General features: G+C 38.4%; 2 protein-coding genes across 5 annotated transcripts in view; both read left to right on the top strand.

Moving 5' to 3' along the window:
* The window catches only part of TEC (tec protein tyrosine kinase), a 45,102-nt gene extending 41,663 nt beyond the window's left edge, over positions 1-3,439 (top strand). For all 4 annotated transcript variants that reach the window (XM_040065519.2, XM_040065520.1, XM_040065523.2 and 1 more), the window contains 4 exons: positions 26-90; positions 987-1,105; positions 1,508-1,665; positions 2,339-3,439. In XM_040065519.2, coding sequence (XP_039921453.1) covers positions 26-90; positions 987-1,105; positions 1,508-1,665; positions 2,339-2,416 — 420 coding nt within the window. In that variant the 3' untranslated portion in view covers positions 2,417-3,439. The remainder of the gene's footprint in view (positions 1-25; positions 91-986; positions 1,106-1,507; positions 1,666-2,338) is intronic.
* A 7,000-nt stretch (positions 3,440-10,439) lies between these two features.
* On the top strand, positions 10,440-24,962 carry LOC120752737 (tyrosine-protein kinase TXK-like). Its single transcript, XM_040064260.1, has 15 exons — positions 10,440-10,594; positions 11,713-11,808; positions 12,024-12,126; positions 12,319-12,524; positions 13,537-13,602; positions 14,227-14,281; positions 15,130-15,209; positions 16,593-16,720; positions 17,914-17,988; positions 18,876-19,047; positions 19,738-19,954; positions 20,943-21,007; positions 22,999-23,117; positions 23,557-23,714; positions 24,894-24,962. The coding sequence occupies exons 1-15, from the start codon at positions 10,440-10,442 to the stop codon at positions 24,960-24,962; spliced, it is 1,764 nt and encodes a 587-aa protein (XP_039920194.1).
* The last annotated feature ends 877 nt before the right edge of the window (positions 24,963-25,839 follow it).

Genomic DNA, 25,839 nt, shown 5'->3' with positions numbered 1-25,839 from the left:
CCAGCTCTCACCATTCCCCTTGCAGGCTGCCAGGAACTGCTTGGTGAGTGACTCAGGAGTGGTCAAAGTCTCAGATTTTGGAATGACAAGGTATGTGTGAGCATGCAATGGTATTTATGGAGATTTGGAAAAATTCACCTAACCCTTGTACTTAGCCCGAAGGCAACACGGACCAAACAAAATTGCATACAGAAATGATCTTTTCTGAACTCTCTAGGAAACAGCCTCTGGTGGGGTTTGTTTTGCCTTTTTCTTCTCTAGTGCCTTCAATGCTTGCTTGTTCTCTGTTGATTTCCTTACTCATTTTTAAAAAGACAGAGCTTGTGTTTCAGAGAGCAGAGCTACCGCAGGGATAATAGTTAATCTGTATTTTGGTAAATAGATGTTAGAAAGAGGTTGTTCAGTGAGTTTGGAATTCTCTTGGGTGGTTCAGGTGGTTCAGAGTTGTGGTAGCTGAAGGGCTGGGAGATGGTGAGATCTGGAGGGGTGTTAATTTCCTGCCCTTGCTAGCACCTGCGTGGGTGATGTGTTGACAAGGCAGTGGTGGGAGCAGTTCTTCCAAAAAAGGTGTTAACGCTCCGTGGTTTGACTTTTGCCACATGTCTGTGTTGCTAAGCTTCTGTGTCCCCAGACAACTGAAGTCAGACTGGCTAGTTCAAGACCCTTGAAAAACAGAACATGAAATTTCTGCTTTTCCCTCATTTTCTCTCATAGCTTGCAGGTGGCCTAGATCTGTGTTGTGTAGCTAATAAATCACAAGAAAGGATTCTGGGGCAGTATGAAAAATGAACAGAGTCGTGGCAGAAGGCGTAGTACTGCTCCAGGGAAGATATTTTTATCGTGTGATGCTAACGCCCATGGCCATTAGGTGGCAATATGACCTTCTAACATTCCAATTCAAATCTAAATGAAAATTTGCAGGTTTGGCAGCTGACAGAAGGATATAATGTCTGGGGTTTTTTGTTTGTTTGTTTTGTTTTTGTTAGGTATGTCCTTGATGACCAATACACAAGTTCTTCCGGGGCTAAATTTCCTGTGAAATGGTGCCCCCCAGAAGTCTTTAATTACAGCCGATTCAGCAGCAAGTCAGATGTCTGGTCGTTCGGTAAGACAATCATCATGGAAAGAAAGTGTATTTTTTATATTTTATCTAAAGCAGTTAAGCTCTGGTTATTGGGAAGGATTCAGACATCTGAGAAGAAGCTCAGAGAAACCACTTGCCATGGCTTTATTAGTGATAAAGTTCCACGGACGCATTTAGTTCTGTTATTCATTAACACCCATGCTACCAGAATAAGCTCTTTTCAGTGATGACACATGCAAAAAGTATCTAGACTATGGATCTCAAACTATTTATCTATAAATAAATAGTTTCTATCTAAGAAAGTCTGAGTCCAGGACTCAAAATAAATACATATGTTTAAGAAGTCATTTATTTATTTATTTATTTATTTGTTCGTTTATTTATTTATTTATTTATTTTTCCTTTTTTTTTTTTTCCTCCCAGGTGTTTTAATGTGGGAAGTATATACAGAAGGAAAAATGCCCTTTGAAAAAAGCTCCAACTATGAAGTGGTAACAATGGTTAGCCAAGGACATCGCTTGTATCGGCCCAAACTGGCCTGTAAGCAGATGTATGAAATGATGATGATGTGCTGGCAGGAGGTATATATTTATATATATTTTTAAATTTTTTTTGTCCTTGAATTGAAATAAAGGTTGATCTAGAAACAGCACCTCCTTCTCTAGAGCAGCATTCTGAGGGCCTCCAGGTCTCTCATCTATTCACATGCTTATTCTTAAGACAAAGATCTGGTTTGCAGCTGAACTAGAGTTGGGATAAAATATTGGAGAAATTTCTGTGAAATATATGAACTATGAGATTAAGTATGTGAAGGCATTTAGTAACAAAGTTAAATAATTTTTTATTTCAGAGGTCAGAAAATAAAGTTGATATAAAAGAGGCATCAGAGAATGACACACAAAATTCTTAGGAGCACAAACAACTTGCATAAAGATTGGAGCAGTTCATTGGGGAAGGGTAGGAATGGGAAAGAAAAAATTAAAAAGTGTAAAACTGTGCAAAATAATGAATTATATGAAGAGTATAGTCCAGCAATGCCTATTTATACCTTTTTCAAAGCATGAAGAAAACGTGTTGCTCACTGAGATTAAGTGACATATATACCAAAATCCAGAGAAGGAAATATTTTTACAATTCATACCTAATAAAATTCTAAATTCCTTGCCAAAGAACAATGACATGACTAGTAATATATCAAAATCAACACACTTTTATTGATTTCTGATTACAGCTGTACATGCTTTTTATTTTTAGAAACCAGAGGAACGCCCGACTTTTGAAGAGTTGCTTCATGCTATCATTGACATTGCGGAGGGTGAAGATGCTTTTTGAAAAAAGGCAACAGCAGCACAAGCAGAGGAAATAAGGCAGTTCCCAGAGATATGTGGCTTCATAGTTTCTTTTTATAAACTTGATCCTGTAAGCTATTGGGTACTGCTAAACAATGTGGGGAACCTGTAATATGTGATGCACTCCAGAACAAGGAGAATTTTACATGATGTTGGGAAATGAGAACATTATCTTCAGCAATATTAGCAATCTCTATATTTTCTCTGAAAAGTCAACATTGCATAGCTGTAAAATTGAGCTCTTCATGGAGGGAGAAAATGTGGCCAGAGGCCAGGAACCTCATTTACATTTAGTGGGTTGGGTTCATGTACATACAGTCCATGTGTTCGTGTTTCTCTTTACATGGGCAGTAGCATTGATAGTGATTTGCATGCTTAAAAATGGAAGGTATCTATAAATGGCTTTTTACTGACACTGAAATGTTTCCAGAGATTCTCCAGAAACATTATTTTTCTTGGTTGATGGGCGTTTATCAAGAAGACGAAATGTGCCTTTCATTTGCACCTAGTAAGTTGTTACCAGAACAGCCCTCAGTTTAGCATAACACTTGAAAATCTCTGCTTCTTGAGCTGTGATATTCCTGGAGTCATTGTAATCTTGGTTTACCAGAGACCTCCCATGCTTAGTCTTCATGTTACTAAGGAAAAATAAGTCCAGGATTCCGCACAACTGGCTATCAGTGAACCATAGTGGCGTGTTTTGGATTAATTATAAAATAATTTATATTCTGTATGTACTGTAAATATATCAATTGAATGCACTTATTTATATAAAGTGTGGGGGCGTTGTTTTGAAATGTTCAAGCACAAATTTGTCCTTCCTTCACTTAAACACACAATTCTGTACAAGGGCTTTTAAATGGAATAAATTCTTGAGTGTGTTTAAGAAGGGCCCATATTTCTGTCTGTTGTCTGTACATAGAGTGATCTAACCTTTCTGTTCACAACAGAAGATATCATACTGCATGTGTGTGTAAATAAACTGAATGTTAACTATTGTTTGGAACCAACTAATTTGTAACCTATAATTTACTGTCAATGCATCCTAAGTCAAACTAATTGTTCATATGCATATGGCATTATGGTAGTGCATGTATATCTATATGGATATATAGATATATACACTTCGGTGTATATACATACACACCCTCTCTCTCTCTCTTTGTATGTATATATGGTAGAATGAATACATATTTAAATTAATTTGGCTATGATTAAATGTTCAGCATCACCTGAACTCTCCCTTGAAGTTACATGCCCTGTTCCCTCTGCTGGAGGCTAACGTCCCCACAGTCTTACTGAAGCCTACTACAGTTAACCTAACTTTGTAACAGTGCATATGGGGAGTATTTGTACTTCTTTCATTGTTGTCACCTTCTAAGTAGCTCTATTAAATGTTTTCATTTTCTGTTGTTACTTGTGCTGTTGTGCCATGTGTAATAGCAAATAGATTGCACCAAAAGGTTTTTTTGCAAGTAGTCAGAGAGAAGTATGGTGAAATTTATTTCCAATGAAATTATTAAGAGTAACCACAGTTAGCTTAATACATTCCATCATTCTTGTGTTTAAGTATTTCAGTAATCAATTTTAGAGGTATTTAGATACCCATGCTGCTTTGCTTAATGTTTACCTCTATCTTCAAAAGGAGGAAGCCTCCTCTTTCTTGGAAGAAGTGCTTTCCATTTCTCATGGTGTTCTATTGAAAAGCTACTGGCTGCCAGAAAAGGTTCAAATTTCCTTAATGACAAAGTCTCAGAAGATTATTCCAACCTGCAAACCAACCCGTCAAATTGTTAAGTCCAAAACCACTCTCTAATCAATACCAACAGCAGGTATTGTTAAAAGGGAAAATCTAGGGGTTTCTACTCTACCTAGTAGGAAAAGTAGTGGACAAAGCAATGGGGAACATTTACGGTAAGTCAAGTACGTCTTTCCTTCCCTAATTGCTCCTTTGAACACCATTTTTTCTTAAGATCCTCCAAAGCATGGTGCTGCTAACTCTTTCAACAATACATCATGTTGTCAGTAATGTTTCCCTTAAAATCTAAATGAAGCTTAGGAAAATCAGAAGATTAATTGCTTGCAATGAACCTTAAGCCTGTTTCTTTGCAATAATTAAATATTTGTCATTAATTTGTATAATAAAACACACTCTAACTGTGTGAACTTTTCACAGCATTTTTCTCAGTGGTGTGGGTGCTTTGAATCTGACCCTTTCACCTGCCTCTTCCCAGTACCTGAAGAAAATTTCTGCCTACTTGGTATTTGGCTTGATAGTTAGGATGTTAGGAACTCTGAGGCACCCAGTTTCTAGATGAGTTCATTTTTTTAGTTGAATGTAGCCTTAGGTGGCTAATTCTAGAAAGGATCTGAAGACTTCTGGAGGCAGCTGTGTTGCTGACTCTCCTGGTGTCTTCAAAGGCAAGTAGAAATGGCTGCACCATCCTTTCTTCTGGATTTTCTTCTGGATGAGCTCACTCACCCTTAAGCAACTTCAGCCCTTCCTCCCATTTTTATTATAACTGATTTTTTCCCAAAGGTTGGGTTCCAAAAAAAAAAAAAAAAAAAAAAAAAAAAAAAATCATCTGAACAAAACCAAATGCTGTGATTTATATCTGCTGTGTTTTTTAAACTTTTTTTTTTTTTTTTTTTTTTTTTAATCTAAGACCTACTGGTAATAGTTTAATAACTTTTTTTTATTTCTATAAAATGTTTGAGACTAGAAAGCAGATCATTTTTTCTCCTTCTTCTCTCTTTGGGGTTTTTTCTTTTAAATAAAAGGTAAGTAGGCGTGGTCAAGAAATATTTGTGGTTTACCATGCTTCATTTCAGAGCGAAGAGCTCAGTTTGGGCTGTTTTACTGGTACAGCAGGTGAAGAGGGGTTTGCATTTTCATTTTAATATAAACGGATAACCAGACATGATTCTTTCTACCTGTAAGTAAACTTAGCTGCCTATTTTGATCTTGTCATTTTGCTTTGTGCAGCAGCAGTGTACTTAGCAAATGAAGTATTTAAGTATTGCTATAAAAATATGAATCTGCTTTCTCTTGCACTGCTAAGGGGATCTCTGTTAACACTGGTTGACTTGACTTTTAAAATTAACCCACAAATATGGATCCATTGCATTTAGCAAAGCAATTAATTTTACATATATATATAGGGAGATATTTCCACATACTGTTCTTAAACTTGTGAGCTGTGTAGACATGGACAGAAAGTTTAGTAAAACTAAACATGTCTTTCCTTCAGAGTAGAGTTAGCTCACAGGAAAGACAGGAAGCCTCAGCTTGCACACACCAAAAACTGAAAGCTTGTATTTTAAAGTGCTTTTAGAAGCAAACTATACTGTGACTTTCTACCAGGTTATTGATTTTTTTGTAGTAATATTGAAAACTGACAGACCAGACCAGGAGGCACCCCGTGTGTTACAGCAGTGGTCTGGGTTTGGTGGGTGCAGCTAAGTTTGTAGTGCTGAACACAGTTAACCTTCTGCTCCATTGCAAGAGCTTCTTGCACAAAGTGGTAGAAGAGTGCACACCTTAGACATGGACTAGAGTGTTTTCAGTGTTAGTAGTGCTTTGAGAAACAGTGATACAGAAAAGAAACTCAAGCGAAGAAAACTGAAATAATAAAATTATAGAATGGAAATGATAAAAATTAATTTCTAACTTGTTGCTTTTGTCCTTGATGTTACTTTCCTAAAGACACCATTTACAGTGAGTAACAACTGAAGATAGGAGGAGGATTGCACATATATGTGTGAATTGGCCACATATACAGACGATGTTATCAACCCAAAGTGTTCTCTGGGTGTTGTGGGACCACATCAGGCCATGATGTGTTTTCACTCTACCTTCTCTGTTCTCATGGGACTGTCTTTAAGCTCCTTAAGCAAATGGCTGCTCCTGACAGCTGACCCATCTTTTTGTTCTTCCTCTTGCATCCCATCTGCTCTGTTGTGCACAGATAAACTTATTTCCAGGACTCAAAAGTTGGTTATCAAAATGTCTGCTGCATGTTTTTAGGCTGAATATTTGTCAGATTAGCGTCAACACCATTTCCCTAGTGTTTTTACTTTAGCCACGTGCTTCTTGTGCCATGGTTTTTTCTTGTTTTGAAACTGAGCATCCTCATAGGTCTGATGTACGGAGCTGTACTTCAGCAGGCTGTTGTGGTTCTGTGCTCATGTTGGGATTCATATTTGCTTGCCTGTCACCAGGGAGAAAATGTGACACTGCTTTATGAACAACTGTCTTCCTCCTAAATTACTGATTTCCAGAAAGGAAAAGTGTAGAAATTGCTTTGCTGCTGACTCCAGGACGGTGTGGATGAATGTAGAAGAGAGATCTCTGAAGTTGGGTTATAGAAGATGAGGTTTATTGTAAAGGGTGGGAGGCCTTGCTCGGAGCTGCCAGACACAGCTTGTGGCAAGGCCTAGGGAAGTGGGGGAAGGAGAGGAAATTCCCAGAGAGGAAAGTGCTCGGGGAAGGGTGCCAGGCAAAGAGAGCGTCCAGCCCCCTCGGGACCCCTTATCGGGGGGCTTCAAGGTGGGCTGGAACAGGACTTGGGCCAATGGGGTTACAGATACCTGATACGTCAGGGGAGGGTCACAGGTGTGGGATGAGACAGAACATTCCATTTGACCTCTGGGTCTGGCTGCAGGTGACCTTCAGCTGGCCACGTAACTGTTTTCCCAGACATCCAGTAACTCTCAAACATCAAAACTTGCTTTCAATTCTATCTCACTTACAGGTTTCACATTCTCAGAATCTAAGCAGTCATATTTATAGGGCTTTCTGGCTTCATCCTCCCCAACAGAAAAGACATTAGCAGTGAAGTGCACTATATTTATTTGTTCCTGTGTTAAATAACTTTATCTAAGGCGTCAAGCTTCCATCAAAAATGGCAGAAATAAAAACTTCTCTATACAATTGAAGAAGGAAGATGGCAAGTTCTAGATTCAACACCTTTAATACTCTTCTTGTTTAATGTAAACCTAGGTTTTAAACTACTGAATTTAGTTGTTCCATGATGACGTACCCTGAGGATCAAAGCAACATGTTTGTGTAGCTTGTTTTGATAGAGCTCAAAGAAAGTGAGCTGAAAGCTCACATGTATTTAATGGGGCTGTGGGTGCTGGAGAAATCTTCTCTTGCTAAGGATTTAAAAGAAGCAAGAACTGATTTTTTTTTTTTTTTTTTTTTTTTTGTGGTGGATGGGGGGGAAGCTTTTGGGTTAGGTAGGAAACAGAGAAGTGAAGTCTAAAATTAATGATAGATCCATAAGCACTTTATTTTAACAGATTTCAAAATTAATTTACTGTTAAAAATTATGGAATATTTCTTCCTCTTAGCCTGTATTTCTTTTCTGTGTCCTGTCCAAGTAGTGTGCCATTCATGGCAAATCTAACTGGTCTTTCTGTTCTCTTTCAAATATGGAATCCAAGTGATTTCCTTGCTGAAGCACAGCTCTGTGATACCATCAGTGACTAATCTTTAATTTATGGCCTCTTCAGTGTGGTTACTTGAGTTAGAGGCCAGGGGATCAAAGCCAGCTAATATGTATGTAACTCTAATACTCCTTAACAAATCCAATGTTTTGCTTAGGAAAATGTCCTTGGTGAAATATTGAGGGAAATCAGATAGAATAGTTCCACTGATTTCAGTGATCTAGCGGAAGGGATAATCAAGAAGAAATATTTTTGATGAGTAAATTCAAAGAATCTATTTTCAATTTATTTGTATTTTAAGTGATAGCTCTAAAAAAATTAAGATGGGAGTGTAAGTATTATAATTCTTTCTTAGTTTTTCTGATAGCCGTTGAGAAAAGAGAAAGGAAGGAAGAGCACAAGAGATGAGAAAGTGCATGTGGGGGTGAGAGGTGTCAGGCAGGAAATTGCATCTTCCTGCTGCGTGACAACCTACACTGCTGTGCAGCCCCCAGTGTCAGCATCTTCCTTGGCCACGAGCAGCAGGCCAAGAGGAGAACAAGTTAAATCAAATTATTCACTCAATGCGTTACAGCTTTCCCTATCTGCAGTATTGGCCAAGCCTTTCTGAAACAGCACTACACTCTGAAGTAAGTTATGAACTTAATAAATATGAATTTAATCAGAAAGGAAAAGTGTAGTTCAAGAAGCTTACCAATGACCAGGCAAGATGTAAAATGCATAGATCAGTACATCAGTCTTTGCATGAGAACTGAAATTCCAAGCCATCAGGTCAAAGCTTCTGGCCTTAAGTCAATTTAACTAAAGCAGGATGTAGTTCTGCAGAGCTGAAGGCCTTTCTCTATGGGCTTTGATAATGTTTCCTAGCAAACTTGACAATTTTCCAAACAGAAATGAGCAGTTTGTGCTGCATTTACACTTGTACTAATTTCTACTGAATTCATTCCACAAATACTCTAGGAGTAATGCAGGGACAAGAGATTTTCAGAAGTGACTGAGGTTGCTGAGAAGAGATGTTTAAAGACAGATTCATTCTCAAAGAGCTGGAAGTTATCTGTTTTAGGATGATAAATATCTGTTGGATTGAGAGGCTGTGATTTCACACTTAAAATACTCCAACAGAGTGAATGAGGACAACAAAATTTTGGCAGACCCGTGCAAAGTTTGTTCTGCTCTCTGGATCCCACAACTCAGTTCAGCATAATCTCACCTGATCCATGGCATTGGTCTACTCTGAGCCTTAATTTACCGTCTGCAGAATTTATCATATCATATTTTGTCATCTTTATTGGATTACACACTCTACCCTTGGAAAAATTGCTGACCAACTGAAGCACATGTCCCAGGAAGGAAACATCATGATTACAGCTTCAACCTATACTTTTTCTGTGGTTTTATGGACGGGACAAGAGGCTAAGTATTCAATATCATATATGCTTTGGGTATTTTTAAAAATGTCACATACAGTAATTTATGGCTAATAGCTTTTAGCACAGTAAAAGGAGGGGGTCAGTCACAAAAATTATCCATTAACAAAACAAGTCTGAGATTCACTGAGAGCAAAAAGGATTCCTGACCTTACACTACAAATATATTCAAATTACTGGGCTCATAAAGAAAACAAGACAGAATTACACATCCATATCATCTGTCTGAACCCCTTGCTTTCACAGTAACAGCCAAACCTTCAAAATCGTACTGGAAGATTATTCTAGTGTTACATAGAAGTCTGCAGTTGCTGCTTCTAACTATTTCTTGTAAATGCTTTCTATGGAGAGCAAATAAACTGATGAGAAATAATGTATTTAATTAGACTATATGACTCAATGAGAAGAAGCATTTCAAATATCATGTTCTTATTTACAAATAATGACATACTTGATTAAACCTCATGTCACTGGCTGAAATAAAAGAAACCCAAGCATTTTTTCACCCACAGTGTTCACTGTTTATGAGGCAGTTTTAAAGGACCAAGGGACAATTCAATGTACACCAGACAATTACTCAGCAAATAAACTTCATTGGCCGTGTCTTTTTAGCCTGGCTTCTTTGAAGAGAATTGTTGCTGTCAGCTGGCTTGGGTATTTTTAATTGCTGTATTTTTCACAGCTGTCACTGGAAACTTTTATCAAACAATGGATGGTGTCTTCTGATTACTGTTGGCTCATCAGTTTCCCACACAATAGATTCTTCACAGGATTCAACAGTCTAAGGGAAGCTTCACCATAACTTTCAAGACAATCTAAACCACTCATGAGATGAGGCTCTTCCAACTAAGAACTCAGTTTGGTCTTATCATTCTGGCATCCAACATACTCGCTTCTTTTATTAACACAAGATTTGCTATGTTATGTACCTTCATAGGGAAAATAATTACACTTTCATGATGTAGTTTTGAATGCTAGGATTCATACTCTCAGCACATTTGGCTTTCAGTTGGTAATAGGCAATGGCAAAATGTCTCACAGGAGACCAGAAGGAACATCCTATTTATTCCAGGCTGGATTAGGTCATTAGGATTGACAATACAAAAGTGCCATGAGGGAAAAGCAAATATGGAACTGGTGGGACTGCACAAAGAACTATCATATGAAACACAAAGTAGCAAAATCCAGAGATCTTGGGAAATTGATTTCAAATACAAATCTGAGGCCTCTTTACAAACTATGACCTCTGTGGCAGAGAAAAATAGGACATACTCTAGTGGGATGTAAGGTTTATTTTCTGTTAGTGCAGCTGAATATGAAGGGAACCTTGTCTCTCCATCCCTGACTCTCATGCTTCTTTAAAGACTGTGCATGGCACCTGAGAAGCTGAGCCTGTCCTGCAGGTGCTGCTGCCCTCCCACCTGCCCAGTGGTGATGCATGAAGGTGAGACACTTCAGGGAGCTGACTCAGCAAAAAGGGATTACCTGCCCTTTTAGCATCCTGAACATGTCTTGCTCAGTTTGAGATGAGGCGCAGGTGGAAAGACTACGGGATCATAACTGCTGCAGCTTGGCTCAAACTGCTCTGGGAACACAAACTGGGGAAAGCAGGTCTCAGCCTGGGTGGGAGTGGACCAAGTGTCAATCATTTATTTACCTCATTCAAATCTTCCTAATGCCACCCAAGCTATTTAATATCACATCCTCTCTGCTGCACGTACAAGATATATTGGATTATTTTCTCTCTAAATTTTTGATGTCTGCGATGATGCATCCAATGTATTTTGGATTTTATAAACAATTTTATAAACAAGGATTATCAGCTCCTTGACATGCAAGTGTAAAGTGCATATTCTCTCTGCACTTTAAGCCTGGGCTGGTGCATTTGTTATATTAATGGTTGCAACAGAAACAGTAAAATCAGTATTAATTTGAAGGAGTTAATATAGTGCAGCTCCTTTAATGAGCTTCAAAATAAAGAAAAGCTTGTCGGGCAAGCGTCGTTTTGTATTTGGCTTGAATAATCTAAAAATTATGTCAGTGCTGAAGGGGGCAGTGCTGAAGTTTTCTACCTCCTGTCTCTGACAAGATTCTCATCCCCCTCATTGCACCAGGTGGACTTGTGCAGGGTGGTGTAATCAGGAAAATCAGTATGAATTTGGCTGACAATGTCTCTTTTTTATTATTTCTTTTTGCTGATTTAGTGAGCTGATTTAGCGCATACATATGGCCTCATAATTGCCAAAACATTATAAGGGAGACTGTGGTAGGTAAGCTCTGCTGGTTTTGGCGGCTGCAAATTCAGCTGTAATGATTTGCTAGATATCTTACAGCAAGATAGAGCTAACAGTGGCTCTAAGCACATATGGTAGTCCTCAATTCTGTAAGTTTTGTGAACAAGCAAACAGGAACACCGCAAATATAGAAAATGTTTTTTGTTCACAGATCACACCATCCAGTCTGTTTTCTGCTGCTGCTGCTGCACAGTGCAAGAAAGGTATGTGAAATGTTTACGCTTTTCAGTAATTAAATAGCTACACACAAAGGACTTCTTAAAATCCCTCTATTTGCAGTAGAAGAGCAAATATGTAGAAGTTTAAAGACACTGTACTCTGCATATCCCTAATGAAGGAAGGCATGCACAGCCATGGATATTTTTATGGGGATATTTATTACACATTCACACAAATGCTTTATGTTTTCTAAAATCAGAGAAATGAGAACAAAAGTGAACCTGGACCCTGACACTGTCCTGGTGACCAAGTACACTGCCTCACAACCAGACATTTCCTATGAATCTATTTGGAAGTGCAGGGTAAGTAACTTTTTGGCAGGTGAAAAGAGAGAATTGATTTGACAGTGGCTAGGTACCCGAATAAGCAGGGGAGTAACTAGCTCTTGAGCATATAAAGTCCTTTGTTGCACAAAAATTACAGAGTAAAGAGAACTAAGCAAGCTATAGTAGAGAGAAATGACTAGTTCTGAAAAATATTTTATTTTTCACCAGCGCAAGAGACAATTGCAATTTAAGAACAAGCCGTTACCTCCTCTGCCTGCCGAGGCCTTCGAAGACTACACCAAGAGACCCAGAGTTATTGCACTCTATGACTTCTTTGCTAGAGGGCCTTTAGATTTATCTCTCAAGAAGTCAGAAGAATACATTATCCTCGAACAGTATGATCCCCTCTGGTGGAAAGCAAGAGACCGACATGGGTAAGAGGGAGGGCATCTCTTTCAAACTCCCTGCACAGAAAGAAAAAAGCCTAAAGCAACCTGTGCAGAAGTGGGCAAATAGAATGAGACTTGTGAGACTCTTTAGGAGCAGGCTTGAAAGTGTACAACTACATATGAGGCACACAGATTGACTGGGAAGACTTTCAGTAGGGTTTGGCACCCCAGAAATTGACAGGGAATCTAGAATTTGTTGGGAATTCAGAGTTCAGCCCCACACTCAGTAATTTCCAGAGCGAGATAAGGGTGTTCGAAGACCATGTGAATCACTGGGCTCTGAGCCATGTGCCAATCCAGCTTTCTGTATTTCAAATGCTTTACAATGGAGCGTGTATGTGTAAAAACTTCATGAAACCATAGAAATTATGAAGACATACCTGATACAAAACCTCTTACCCAAAATAGCTGGTTACTTTAGAGAATTAGATAACTTCAGTTAGGATGCTTTTGACACTTGTGCTTGTTTTGTGTTGTTCCCCTTTCTCCTTTGCATTTTCTTCAGTGTATCCTGTATTCTGATGTAGGGAATGGTTGTATGTTACGTTATAACCATCTCCTTTCCCTTCAGATTTCTCCTTTAAATATTTTAAATGCTTTTTCTCAATTCATGTTTCCAGGAAATGTGAGAGCTGACAGCTATTTTGGATATACAAGCAAGAACACACTTTGTATTTCGTCATATAGAAGCTTTGTATAGGCCAGAAATAAAGATGGTGGCTTCTGATTCAAAAGAAAAATATATATTTTTTCTAAATCTCAGCCTATACAATCTGGCTTTTTCATTTGAGTGGCCTTCGAAAGTCATGGGACAAAAAGGTTGTACCTGGGATGAAAGGACTCAAACTTTTATTCAGTTCTAATGCTGGAATTCAGTATCTAGCAACATAGCCCCTAGTATAAGGAATCTTTGTAATTCAACACAGGATGATGTATATCTTAATCCTACTAATATTTTACACCATACTATAATATTATCCCCAATACGTTTTTTCAGGAATGAAGGTCTGATTCCCAGCAACTATGTTACTGAGAACAGGAAAAGCAATTTAGAAGCATACAAGTAAGTACCTTTAAAAATTATAATTGTGCCTTCCATTTTTAAAAATGGAATGCAGAGATACATTTTAATGCTTGTTTCTTCAAATTTTCATTAAACATGAACATGCTTATCAAAAGCTTTTTCTTTTTTTGTTACAAAATATTACTCTTAAAGTGAATTAACATTCATTTGCATGAATCAGACTGTCAGAACACAGATTTTCCTGTTTCTGTAGACTCAATGAATAATGTTTCTGTAGTTTCATCTTTGTCTGTTGTGATCATGTAGCTAATTGCAATTACTACAAATTTAAATTACTGAACAGAAGATAAAAATTCTGAAAATTTGTAGAGAAGAAAGGTTTGACACATCATCCAGGACTATAAATTTCATCACAGTCTGGCATAACTCTTTCCTGGGTTTTCTTTTATTTGAGCTAATATTTAGTCACAGAAAATTGGGGCCAAAAAGTTCTAAAAAAAAAGGGTCTAATAAAATCATTCCAGATTAAGGCATGTTCATATACAATAATAGTTCTAATCACTTTTTTTTTTACTTGGAATAATGCAACTATGAAACTGTGAAACAAAGCAAAAATTCATTTTTACTGGCTGAATTTAAGGATGGGTTATCTCCTTCTTCCAGGTGGTACTGCAGAAACATAAACAGAAGTCAGGCAGAACTTCTTTTGCGCCAGAAGGTAACTCAGCTTGCACACAGAGCTAACAGTACTGAAAAATATCTATCAGTAGAGGCATCAAGAGCATTATCACAGTCAAATCAAAATCTGTTTGGTATGCTGTAAGAGAGAAAGTACCTTAAAATAAAAAGACTTTCTTGTGTAAGTGTAAAGTGCAGACTATCCAGACTTCACAAAACTTTAAGGTGTAGCCCCAGGAAATTCTATGTAGATTTTCCAAGCCAGATAAATCAACTCCCATGGCTTACTGTGCTTGTCTGTTGCATTGGACATTGAAGACTGACTAAAGACTGAAATTCATGTAGTAACCTCGTTAGTGAGCTTAATAGAATTTAGCAAACTTCTGTGTCTTCCTTAAATACAGAGCAAAAAATCCGTATTGCATTCTATCCCCTGCCAGTTACCAAAGCACGTAACTCACTCAAACTCGTTGGGTCTTTGCCCAAGGACTATCTCAGGCCTTGGACAAGAAAGACCAAGGAAGAACATCTCAGACAGAATTGTTTTAACTGGATTTTTCTCCTAGTGATTTGTACAACTTGATCTTTTAAATAAATCAAAGCACTTTCACTACTTCACATTGAAGAGTATAATTCAGACAAATTACTTAGACATGTCTAAGTACTTAAAGTACTTAACTGAAGTACTTACACAACTCTAAGATGTTGCCTGGCACTTATTATTTTTCTCTTGCCCTGTACCTGACTATCCATTCCTGTTCTCCACTTCTTTATCTTCCTCCCAAACAGTCATAGGTATTGTACAGAATTTGGTAATTGCTGCAAGTCTCAAGGGAGCATTATTGAAGCTCAAAAGCATAAAATAACTCTACTTGGATTTCTTTTCAGCCCAAAGAAGGTGCATTTCTTGTCAGAGATTCAAGCCAACAGGGTCTTCTTACTCTGTCCATGTATTCGCGGGCTAAGGGGTGAGTTCCTCTGAATGGTCAGGGTTTGAATTAGGTGGTGGAAAATCTTCCTCCAAAGTCCTCAGAATAATTGGGTAGGTTGGACATGCAGTGCACAAGAGCAGGGAACCACTGGGATGCTGTTCATGCAGAGTTAATCACACTGTGTGCAGTAAAGGTGATGGTGGGCAATGGATGTCAGTGTGCAAATGTCCTGGCAAGACAAGATTACCTGCACTCATTGAAATTCTCAAATTATCTGCTCTGGAAAACATGTCACAGCCTTTGGCCACTGCACCAAATTGTTTCCTTTCTTCACAGGCTCTGTACACTGTAAATCCATCCCAGATTCTGCAGTCCTCAAATTTCGCCTGTTTGTCTCCTAAAATCACCTCATGCTTACTGTGCAGTCTTACTTTTGCTGGACAGCAGCCTCAGGACTCACAGTTACCCATACCAGTAGCAATCACCTACAGCACTGACTTAACCTAGTTCAAGCTGTCTTACATCCTCTTCATCAACTCTCCTACATCCCCCTGTAGCAACCGATCAACTGTGTCTGCTTCCCTTCCCTCCCTCCCTCTTAGAGCAAGCCAGAGGTGACAGCAGCAAAGGCATTGCTGTTACCACCACCCTCTTCCTCTCCCCCTCCATTCCCTCCTCAGAGACATCCCCACCATCCCTGTGCTGGGGACAATTGCTGTAGGCTCAGTAGTGTTTCTGACAATCACTCAGTAATGCAGACTGTATAATGTCTCTCTATTCTGATCTCTGCTTGTTGTGACCATGTGTCCACAATTTAGAGCACTAGCCTTCAGCAACCAACAGCCTGAAATGCAAATTTAACTGCCTAATTTTGAGTGTCACAAAAAGCAGGGATAGATGGGCAGCAAAATAAACAGAAAGCATGAAAGACAGATAATGTGAAGAAATACGGAAAGGCAAAGCTACAGTGAACAAATAAAAGCTACAATGAAGACCCTTTGAAGAAGTAGCACAGAAAATTTAATCTCATGCTATACATAAACATGTGTTTAAGTTTTTGGGAGAAAATGCAGGTAATTGGTAATGTTTTAATTTTAAGAGATTATATCCAAATAAATGCTAAATTAGGAGGAACACTTCTTAAACACTACGGCTATTTCTTGTGAATGCAATGATACAGGGGTAAAAAATACTTGGGCAACAAAAGACATTGTGCAATTATTTCCCAGAGCTGTGAGAAACAGCCATTCAAGGAATCTTTTATCTTCTCTCCTGAAACCGTCCCAGTTTCACCCAGCCATTTTAATTGAGAACTGTGTCCCAAGTTTTCAGATATTTCTATGTTTTCATAGTGAAATTTAAGCAGATTCATAGTAGAAATTATTTTTACTGAAAATTATACTGCTTTGTTGATTTCAGAAGTCATAATGGAGATATTCTACATTATCAAATTAAACAAAATCCCTTGGGACAATATTATGTAGCAGAAAACTATCTCTTTTCATCCGTCCCTGAACTCATTGAGTATCATCAACACAATGCTGCAGGTAATGCATGTGAGCTGAGTTTTACATCTTTTTCTAATACTTTCCTTATCAAAAGACACACATGTGTTTCCATTGTTAATGAATTCAAATATGCCGTGATTCTTTCTGCCAAAGTCATAGCTGTCATGTGCATATAATACCATGGGGGAAGTGAAATTACCAAACTCGTTTACATGTATTAAATGAGTTTTTGCAAAGATAAAAGCCTGCTCTGTATTCTCATGGTTCACATTGGACTGAATGGGATATGGGTGAAATTTGATCATAATTCTTTCTTTGTCTAGAAGGACATGCGTACATTCAATCTAATAAAAGCAGAAGCTATGCTGTGCATCAACAGGCAGCATTCTACTGGTTTTGAAACAAACAAACAAACAATCCATACCACAGACTATCAAGGGCAGAATTGGGGAGCATAAGGACTCTCTAACACTGGCTTTCAGCTTACCAGGGTTAGACACCTCTAACTGTTGGCAGATGGCAGATTTTTACGATTTTGGGCATGAAAAATATCCTTCACCTTGGTTCTGCCTGTCATTTTAATAAAATATAAAACGGTTTTACTCTGAAGGAGTGAATATGAGAAAACACACAGAGATATAAAACGGTTTTACTCTGAATGAGTGAATATGAGAAAACACACAGAGAACCCTTACACTAGAGAGGAAGATATGGGAACGGGCAGAGTATTTTGCTGGATGGAGGATAATTGAAGGTAGCACTTGTAGCAGAAATGGCACTAAAAGTAATAGTGGGAAGAATCAATGAACTCAGGGAGTCCTTGGTGAAGGATGTATTCTCTAGTACTGTTGGCTTCTGGTTGCAAAGAAAATAAATAACAGACACAAAAATATTTCAAACCTGGGAAGTCATGCTGGTAGACACTGCTTAGGTTGGTGATACAGTCTTTTAGAACACATTTAAGATCACTGTCATGGTAAAAAAAAGCAAGAGTATTACCAATGGCTTTATGAAAGCAGAAATACTTTTGTAGTCAGGGCCCTATTAAATTGTCTTTCTCCATTTCTTCTCACTGTAGTGTTTTATCTGAGCAAACTTTAGGCAAAAGTAACTTCAAGAAATAAGAAATTTACATCAGTTTCCAATTATTTTTGTTTGAGAAGAGGTATGATATAGCGTATTTTAAAATAAAGTAATTGGTCAGCAGAATATTGTGGCTTTCTCCCCTACAGGTCTTATCACACGTCTCAGGCATCCAGTCAGATCGGATGGATGTACTTCACCAGAAGATGCAGGATTGAGTTATGGTAAATTTTTTATCTTCTTTTGAAGGAGATTTACTATCTGCCTAGGCAAGAATTTAGCTCATATTCACCCAGCTAATAATATTGTATCTGTGAAATTCCTTGGTAATAATAAACACATCAACAATGTAAGGTGCAAGTACCAAATGAGACACCTGACTCAGCAGCTTCTGTGCAGTGACTGTTGTGCTTCTGTTACAACCACCAGTGCACTCAGAGCTATTTGGACTTTTCTAAGCAAACATAAGCCTCAAATAGACTGTTAATAGCTTTTGAAAGGCTATTTGATTTACGTAAATGCTAAGGAAACCAAAATTGAAACCTGAAATTAATGCTATTTATGGAGAAGATTTTCTTTGTCAGTTCTGCAGATTTTAGAAATAAGAATGGAATCTTATGTGGTATTAAAACAAGAAATAAATGCCAGTGTATATAGATCAGGAATTTCATACCAGCTAGTGGATAATAGGAACCTCCAAAACTGAGTATCTTTCATGTTCCCATGAATCTCAAGGCTTAATATTTCTGAAGGGTAGAACTATTGTAGTTATTGCAATAAAGCTAGCCAGTGACTATTTCAGTCGTTATATTATCCATCTGGAACTGGTTTGGAGGTAAAAACATCACATATCACATATAGTGCCAAGAAAGTTCTCATGTGTAATCAAAGCTAAACACTTGCCTTATCTTCAAGCCTCAGACATTCCTACATTAAGCAAAATCACTAATCACATTCTTTAAGTTGTAAAATAGCATTTATTATTTAAACATGTATGAGCCAATGAAAATTTTCAGATATTTAAAATTCATGGTGTAGCTGATGAGCAAGTGTGATGCATGGCTCAGGAAAGCTGGCCTGACTCTCCTGACATCTTGGGTTGCTTTTACAGAGGACTGGGGATTAAACCCATCTGAACTGCTGTTCCTGAAAGAACTTGGGCGCGGACAGTTTGGAGTTGTTTATCTTGGTAAATGGAAAGAGACTACCAAGGTTGCCATCAAAACAATCAATGAAGGTGCAATGTCTGAGGATGATTTCATGGAGGAGGCCAAACTGATGATGTAAGCACAAAAACTATTCTGTCCGTTTACCAAGAAATAAATACAACCTAATTCCATTTCAAACAAACAGACAAAGCAGTTTGATGGGAATGGCGGATGTGTGGGACAGAAAGGCTGACGTAAAGGTCAGAACCAAGGTGTTGCAGATGCTTTCTATGCTCAGACTCTTTCTTTAGAGTGTCCCTTGTTTTGTACTATGGAGCTCAATGGGGAATAAATGTTCTGGGAAAATGTAAATGTGCTCCTACAACAATTCTTTAATCCCTAACTCAGTGTCTCTAGGAACACCGGCAGATCTTCTGTCTAAGTAAAGCTTTTGAGAAACCATGTTACCATATCTGCAAATTTTGCAAATGAGGTCTTGGCAAAGCACAGAAGAGAAGAACCCTTGCAGGGTCAAGGCCCCTGCCTGCAAGCCAAGTGTAACTAGACCTTTCTGTTTTGCATCCACCAAATCTTTGCATTCACTGCATTTATATAACTGATGAACACTTACGTGTTCACAAAATGAACTTTTTTGAGGAAATTGTAGAGATAAAAGTGCTAAATATTGCGAGAACCCTTAAGATGGCTGAATAGGACACTGTTTACCAAGTAGTGAAAGTATTTTTCAAAACCATCATGAGAAGCAGAAGTTTGCTTACCTGCCAAGAACAAATATTAACCTGTCTAAAGTGTGATTTAAAACAGGAAACTCTCCCACCCAAAGCTGGTCCAGCTGTATGGAGTGTGCACACATCACAAACCTCTCTGTGTTGTGACTGAATTCATGGCAAATGGTTGCCTGCTCAATTACCTTCGGCAAAGGCGGGGGAAACTCAGCAGAGATGTTCTCCTGAGCATGTGCCAGGATGTTTGTGAAGGGATGGAATATCTGGAAAGAAATAACTTTATTCACCGTGATTTAGTAAGTACAATAGGTTTTCTGAGGTTCTTTATAAATATTTGCAGCAAAGAATGTGCTGTTGCATTTATGGGACACTATATATCCTATACGACTTCAGCCCTACAGGATCTAATAAGGCAACCCCAAATTTTCAGCTGTTATTTTGCCCATGGACAGCTCAAAAAAATACTGGAGAGAAGTTTTTCCATTGGAAAAACCCCTTGAGGTGCCAGAGAAAATTACGATATTGACATGGAACTATCTGGCATTAAGATATCTCAATACAGAAGTGATTACAACACAACCAAAATCAAGTATTAAAAAAAAAAAAAAAAAAAAAAAAAAAAAAAAAAAAAAAAAATCACAGCATTACAAAAGGTCAACAGCAATGAGAATTTTAAAAATTGAAATATTTTTCTATCTGTATTTTTTTGGCTCCCAAATGCCATACGTTGATGCTGAGGTATATGAGTGGCTTTTCTGCCCATAGGCAGGGAATTAGAGGAGAGGATTTTGTTTCTTTACTCCTTGATAATTTTTCAATGCTCACATTTGGATGTAGAGAGGAAATCTTCCTCCTCTCCTACCTAGCTGCATGAAGAAATATAAAATCTTGAAAATTACCAGGAGGTTCCTAATATCTGTAATGAAAACATCACAAAACAAATTTTAAAATTTACACTAATTTTCCCAATGTTGATGTTCAGGAAAATATCTGTTGGATCATTAGACTCTGCAGCCTAAAATTCTTTCACTGTTCAAGAATACGTAAACATATTGCAACTCATACTACAAGCATTTAAGTTGCTATGTGCTACGTATGTGTAACTACACAGTAGTGAAATATGTTCACTGACTCAGAGACAAAATTTCACTAATATTTTTGACCAATACATGAATCTCCTTTCAGATATAAATAGTATGAGCTGGAGGAAATATTATCAGCTTCTTTATTTCTCTTAAAATTCTTTAGAACAGATTTCAGATATGTTTCTCTCATTTTCCCCAGGCTGCAAGAAACTGTTTAGTCAATGTGGAGCATGTCGTTAAAGTATCTGACTTTGGCATGGCAAGGTAGGAGGCCACTGACAAAGGTTTTGTGAGCACCTATTCTCACACAGAGATCTTTAGTTAACCTCACTGCTTGCTTCACTGGTTTGGGGAATCCCACTGTGGGTAATTTTGGAGTGCTGATGAAAATTGTAATGTTGTTTAACCACTGTACCATGAACTGGATGTCGTGTCCTCTTCTTGCTCTTGGTGAGTGCAGGATAGGTAAACAAAATACCAGGTAAACTTCAGAGGTGTTTAAGACAGAAAGATGCCCAGAGTGCACCGAGCAGCCACAAGCTTGGAGAAAGAAGTTCCCTAACTTTCCTGAGCAGGATGGAGGTCAGAAAGTCATTAAGGGCAGAACTGGGAGCTGGTGCTGACATCTCGAGGCAGCGGTAGCTGAGGAGGTGAGGCAGGATGCAGGGAGGACCAGAGGGCAGGAAGTGTGACACATGCTGCTCTAGAAGGGAAGTGGTTTTTCTGCTTAGTGATAGAACCAGCCAAAGTGGAGAAAGAGAGCACTCTCAACTCTGACAAGCACCAGCCTGAGAAATGTAGCTCTAGCCTCACTGAATTTCCTCAGAGGATGCAGCTGAGGTGACCAAATGACTGAATGCTACCCAAAGGGGATGTCTTCTTTCCTCCTTCCTCTTGCAACCCCAGCACAAAGCTCTTCACATTTGGGTCTTACTGGTTGTTTTTTCCATGGGTTAGCAGACTGAATCAGCTTGCTTAGGAGGCAGATGAGCTTTAAAGACAGTCAGTGGCTCTGAACAGAAGGCTGTGGTGACATTTACCTTGCGGTTGCAAATTGTTAGATCAGCACAGCCATGCTCCTTTGGTTTTGCCTCCTATTTCTAACCTCAGGCTTACAACACCCTAGAAGGAGTTGTTTTTCATAGGGCTATCCTGTATAATGGTTGTAGTGCTCCCCAAAAGGGCAGGGTCAGTATCAGGGCTCTGGAGTTTTCCAACTGAATCAGAAAACACAGCAAGACCAAGGTGGCTGTCAGGGTCCAGAATAAGGACAATGGACTGAATGGCTCACTGTGGCCACAAAGGGGAGATCAGTGGTATGGCTCGAGGACTCACTCTCCTGGGGAGGCTGTGAAGAAGTGGTGGGAACACAACCTAATTATTCAGAGCTCACACAATGGCTGCTAAAAATTATTTTGTACTGCTATTTCATATGTTCCTTATTCAATAGCCTCCCATGTTTCTGTGCTTGCACAGGAAGGAGAAAGTGAGGCAAAGAGATTATTTATTTCAATGTGATCTCCTTTAAAAGGTGCTTTAAAAATTACCTTTATGCTTTCCCTGAGAATAAATGTGTACTGCACAGCTGTGATCTGCTCAGGAAAATTAATGCTTAGAAAATGTGCCCAGAGTTCGTATGTTCGTAAGCCTAGTAACCATTTAAAACGCTGCCTTATAAATGCCTGCATTAGGTACATAATTTCATTTTATCTGGGAGGTCATCTCCTATAAGCTTGGGCAAAAACAATTACTTTAGTGCACCTACAAGAACTGTTGCCTCAAATGTGATGAACGTTTCTTTGTGTGTTGCTTTGGTAACAATGTCCCTGATATGGCATCTGTGAAGATGGACAGCAAGAGTCACTTGGGTAGAACAAGTGGTTGAAAATGTGGATCCTTAAAAAAAAAAAAAAAAAAAAAGACTAATTATTTATTGCTGCTGATTTTCCTGCCCATGGTGAAGTGGTGTGTCTTATAATATGCACCCAAAAGATGACAATAATAACCATCCTATCAGTCTTACGATATTATCAAAATATTTTATTCTGACATATTTCTGATGAATAATCCAAATGATTAATTTAAACAGAAATGTCTTTAAGTACCTAGATTCCAGTATGGTTTTTTTTGTGTGCATTTAATACTATAATAGTGATATAATTTTATTGTTTCCAAATTGACACTATTATGGAATTCTAAACCATTTGTGGAAATGTCACTCATTCAAATATATGTGGATTCCTCTTATTCTTTAGGTATGTCATTGACGATGAATATATCAGCTCTTCAGGTGCCAAGTTTCCAGTCAAATGGTCATCTCCCGAAGTCTTTCATTTCAAAAAATATAGCAGCAAATCAGACGTCTGGTCATTTGGTGAGTTGATTAGGTGAAAGTGCAACCACGCTTCCCTAAAACTATTGGTGTGACTTAGGAAAGTGTAACTTTTTACCTATCTTAAGCTTCAGTCCTTCTCATTTTTCAAAGTTTGTTTACATTGGACAAATGGGTTTTTCTTTTGGAAGGTTCTGCACCTAAAAAGTAGATTTTGACTGAAATGCGCATTTTTGATGAGTTCTGATTAGCCAAACCTATATTCACCTGAGTTTTATATACCATCACCTTAGCTGACTTAAAAGAGAACAGAATTATTTTAGTTGAACATTATTTGTGTTGCATCCTTCATTCAGCTCAGGCTGCCTGTATTTTCATGCATTTTTCAATACACAGAAGAATCAGGAGTGTTTTTAATTCTCCTAGCTTGTGGGTTTGGCATCTTTTGTTTTGCCCAAAACCTGTTTTGGTTCACTTCTAGGTGTACTGATGTGGGAAGTTTTCACAGAAGGCAGAATGCCTTTTGAAACCAAGTCAAATTGTGAAGTTGTTCGTGAGATTTCTCAGGGTAACCGACTTTATCGACCACATTTGGCATCACATCCTGTGTACAAAGTCATGTACAGCTGCTGGCATGAGGTTTGTTCTCCTTTTTTTTTTTCCCTGGGGTATTACTTTATTACTTCTTTTGACTGTTGCAGCTAAGAAATATAGAACACACTATCAGTACAATAGGTCTAGACCATCCTGGGTTAGAATCTGCCACTGTTGTCATGTTTCTCTACTGAGTCAAATGTGATACCTTTTTTCATGCTTTTGCATCACGCATAGCTGTCTCTAGATCTGCTCTGAGTGACAACACATTCATATACCAAGTGGATACGCTCACTAAATGTAGATTTTGATCCTTCTTTTTCAAATGTATACCAGAATCTCGGTACATCAGTACAGCTCCTAGGCTGCACCCCTTTCACCCTCTCCAAGCTGATTTAGTACTTCATGTTCTTTTACCATTTGTCCAGCACCTATTACTTCTTATATTGGTAACAAAACACTGATTTCATCACCTTCTCCATCTGATTAATCCCTTAAGGGCCCTCCTTCTCTAGTCTCTAGAAAAAATGAATATTTTCTTTTAGGTTAAAAATACTTTCAGAAGAGCTTTGTGTGCATTTTTTTTATGTAAATATGCAGGCATACACAGTGAATAGCTGGGAAATCTTGTTGCTACCATTGTCTCCTTTATCTTCCACCTTACAATTCTGTATAAAATTTTTAAATCTTGGGTAAAAAGAAGCAGAAGAGATGGAAATTTAAATTGCATCCAGCTTGCCTGCTTACTGCAAACGTCCACTGGGGTGCCAGTCAGTAGAGAGATCATAGGGAAGAAGCTCCCATTTCTGTCTGCCACCAGACAGGAGTTTGTTCCATACTGAACTGTAGCACTTCAAATTATACAGCAGTGAAGATCCTTTTTCAAGAACACGGAAACATTCCTGAGTACCATGGTTTCCTGACAGGTAGGGCTTTCCACAGACCTACGACATGGAGAAATTCCATAGGAATTCTGATCCAGAATTGAAATAAGAATAAAGAAATTTCAGGAATTTTTTAAAAGTGCCTGTGCTCATGCTGCTGGTGTCATGAGTAACAGATTTTTCTTTTTCTCTAAAATGACAAACTTAATTTTTTCTTCTGTACTAATGAAATGTAATTTTAAAGTGGTGTCTCATATGTACATATATCCAATTTCTGAAGTCTGGTATTGTAATTTACCAATCTGCTAACACAAGTTTATCCACTGCTTTTTCTTTTCAGAAACCTGAAGGACGTCCTACTTTTGCAGAGTTAACAGTGACCCTCACAGATCTAACAGAGATGACATAATCACGGATTTCATACCAATATATTTACTGAAAGGTTAGCAATAAGCATGCCACTAATGTAGCCGGTACAGAAAACCTCAACCTTTTACAGAGGTCTCTACCTAAATCACAGTACCAGCATCCTACACGTTGAAGACAATGTCTTCACCCAGTTTTTACTTATTTGAGAAAGATGCTTCAGGAGACTGGTTTGGGACTCTCAAGGCTTTGTTTTCCTGGTTAGGGAGAAAAATCTGTCTGAAAAGCAGTAACCAAGCCTACTCACCTTATAGATATTTTTATTCATTCTTTTGTTCAGAACTACACTAATTCTTGCATCAATATGATTACATTATTTGTACTTACTCATGCACTGGGGAATACTGATTGGCAGCAACAAAAATGATGGAAGAACCTCTGATAAAGCTCTGGCTTGGTGACTTTTAAAGGCAAGTCCTTGTGCACTGCAAAGTGTCCAGCCCTGGAGAACCAGAGCAATGTCTCCTAGGGACATCAAGCTAAGTGACTGGCTGCTGGAGCAGTGCCCACACGTGTGCCTGGACACACTGCTTGGACAAAGGCAGGCAAAAGGAGCAGAGGCAGCAGTCCTCAGTTAGCAGTTTCCAAGCCACATCCGAGTGACTGAAAAAACTGAGCACCTCTGAAGCAATTTTAAACCTGCATTGCAAGTCAAGGTGTCTTCAGTTCCAATTTTGAATAACAGAAGGGGAGCAAGGATTATTTTATTTCCAATATTGTCTCCCATTCCCCTGCTCTTACCTACTTGAACACCCACAAGTGCCTTAGTCCTCCCCTGGAAAATGCCCAGATTGGTTAATGGGCAAGTTAAAACTGAAACATGACAGTAAAGCTCAGACGGATCCTATGATACCTTACAC

This window comes from Hirundo rustica, chromosome 5 (assembly GCF_015227805.2).
Source record: "Hirundo rustica isolate bHirRus1 chromosome 5, bHirRus1.pri.v3, whole genome shotgun sequence".
NCBI classification, from domain to species: Eukaryota; Metazoa; Chordata; class Aves; order Passeriformes; family Hirundinidae; genus Hirundo; species Hirundo rustica.
This window is presented reverse-complemented; position numbering and strand designations above follow the sequence as displayed.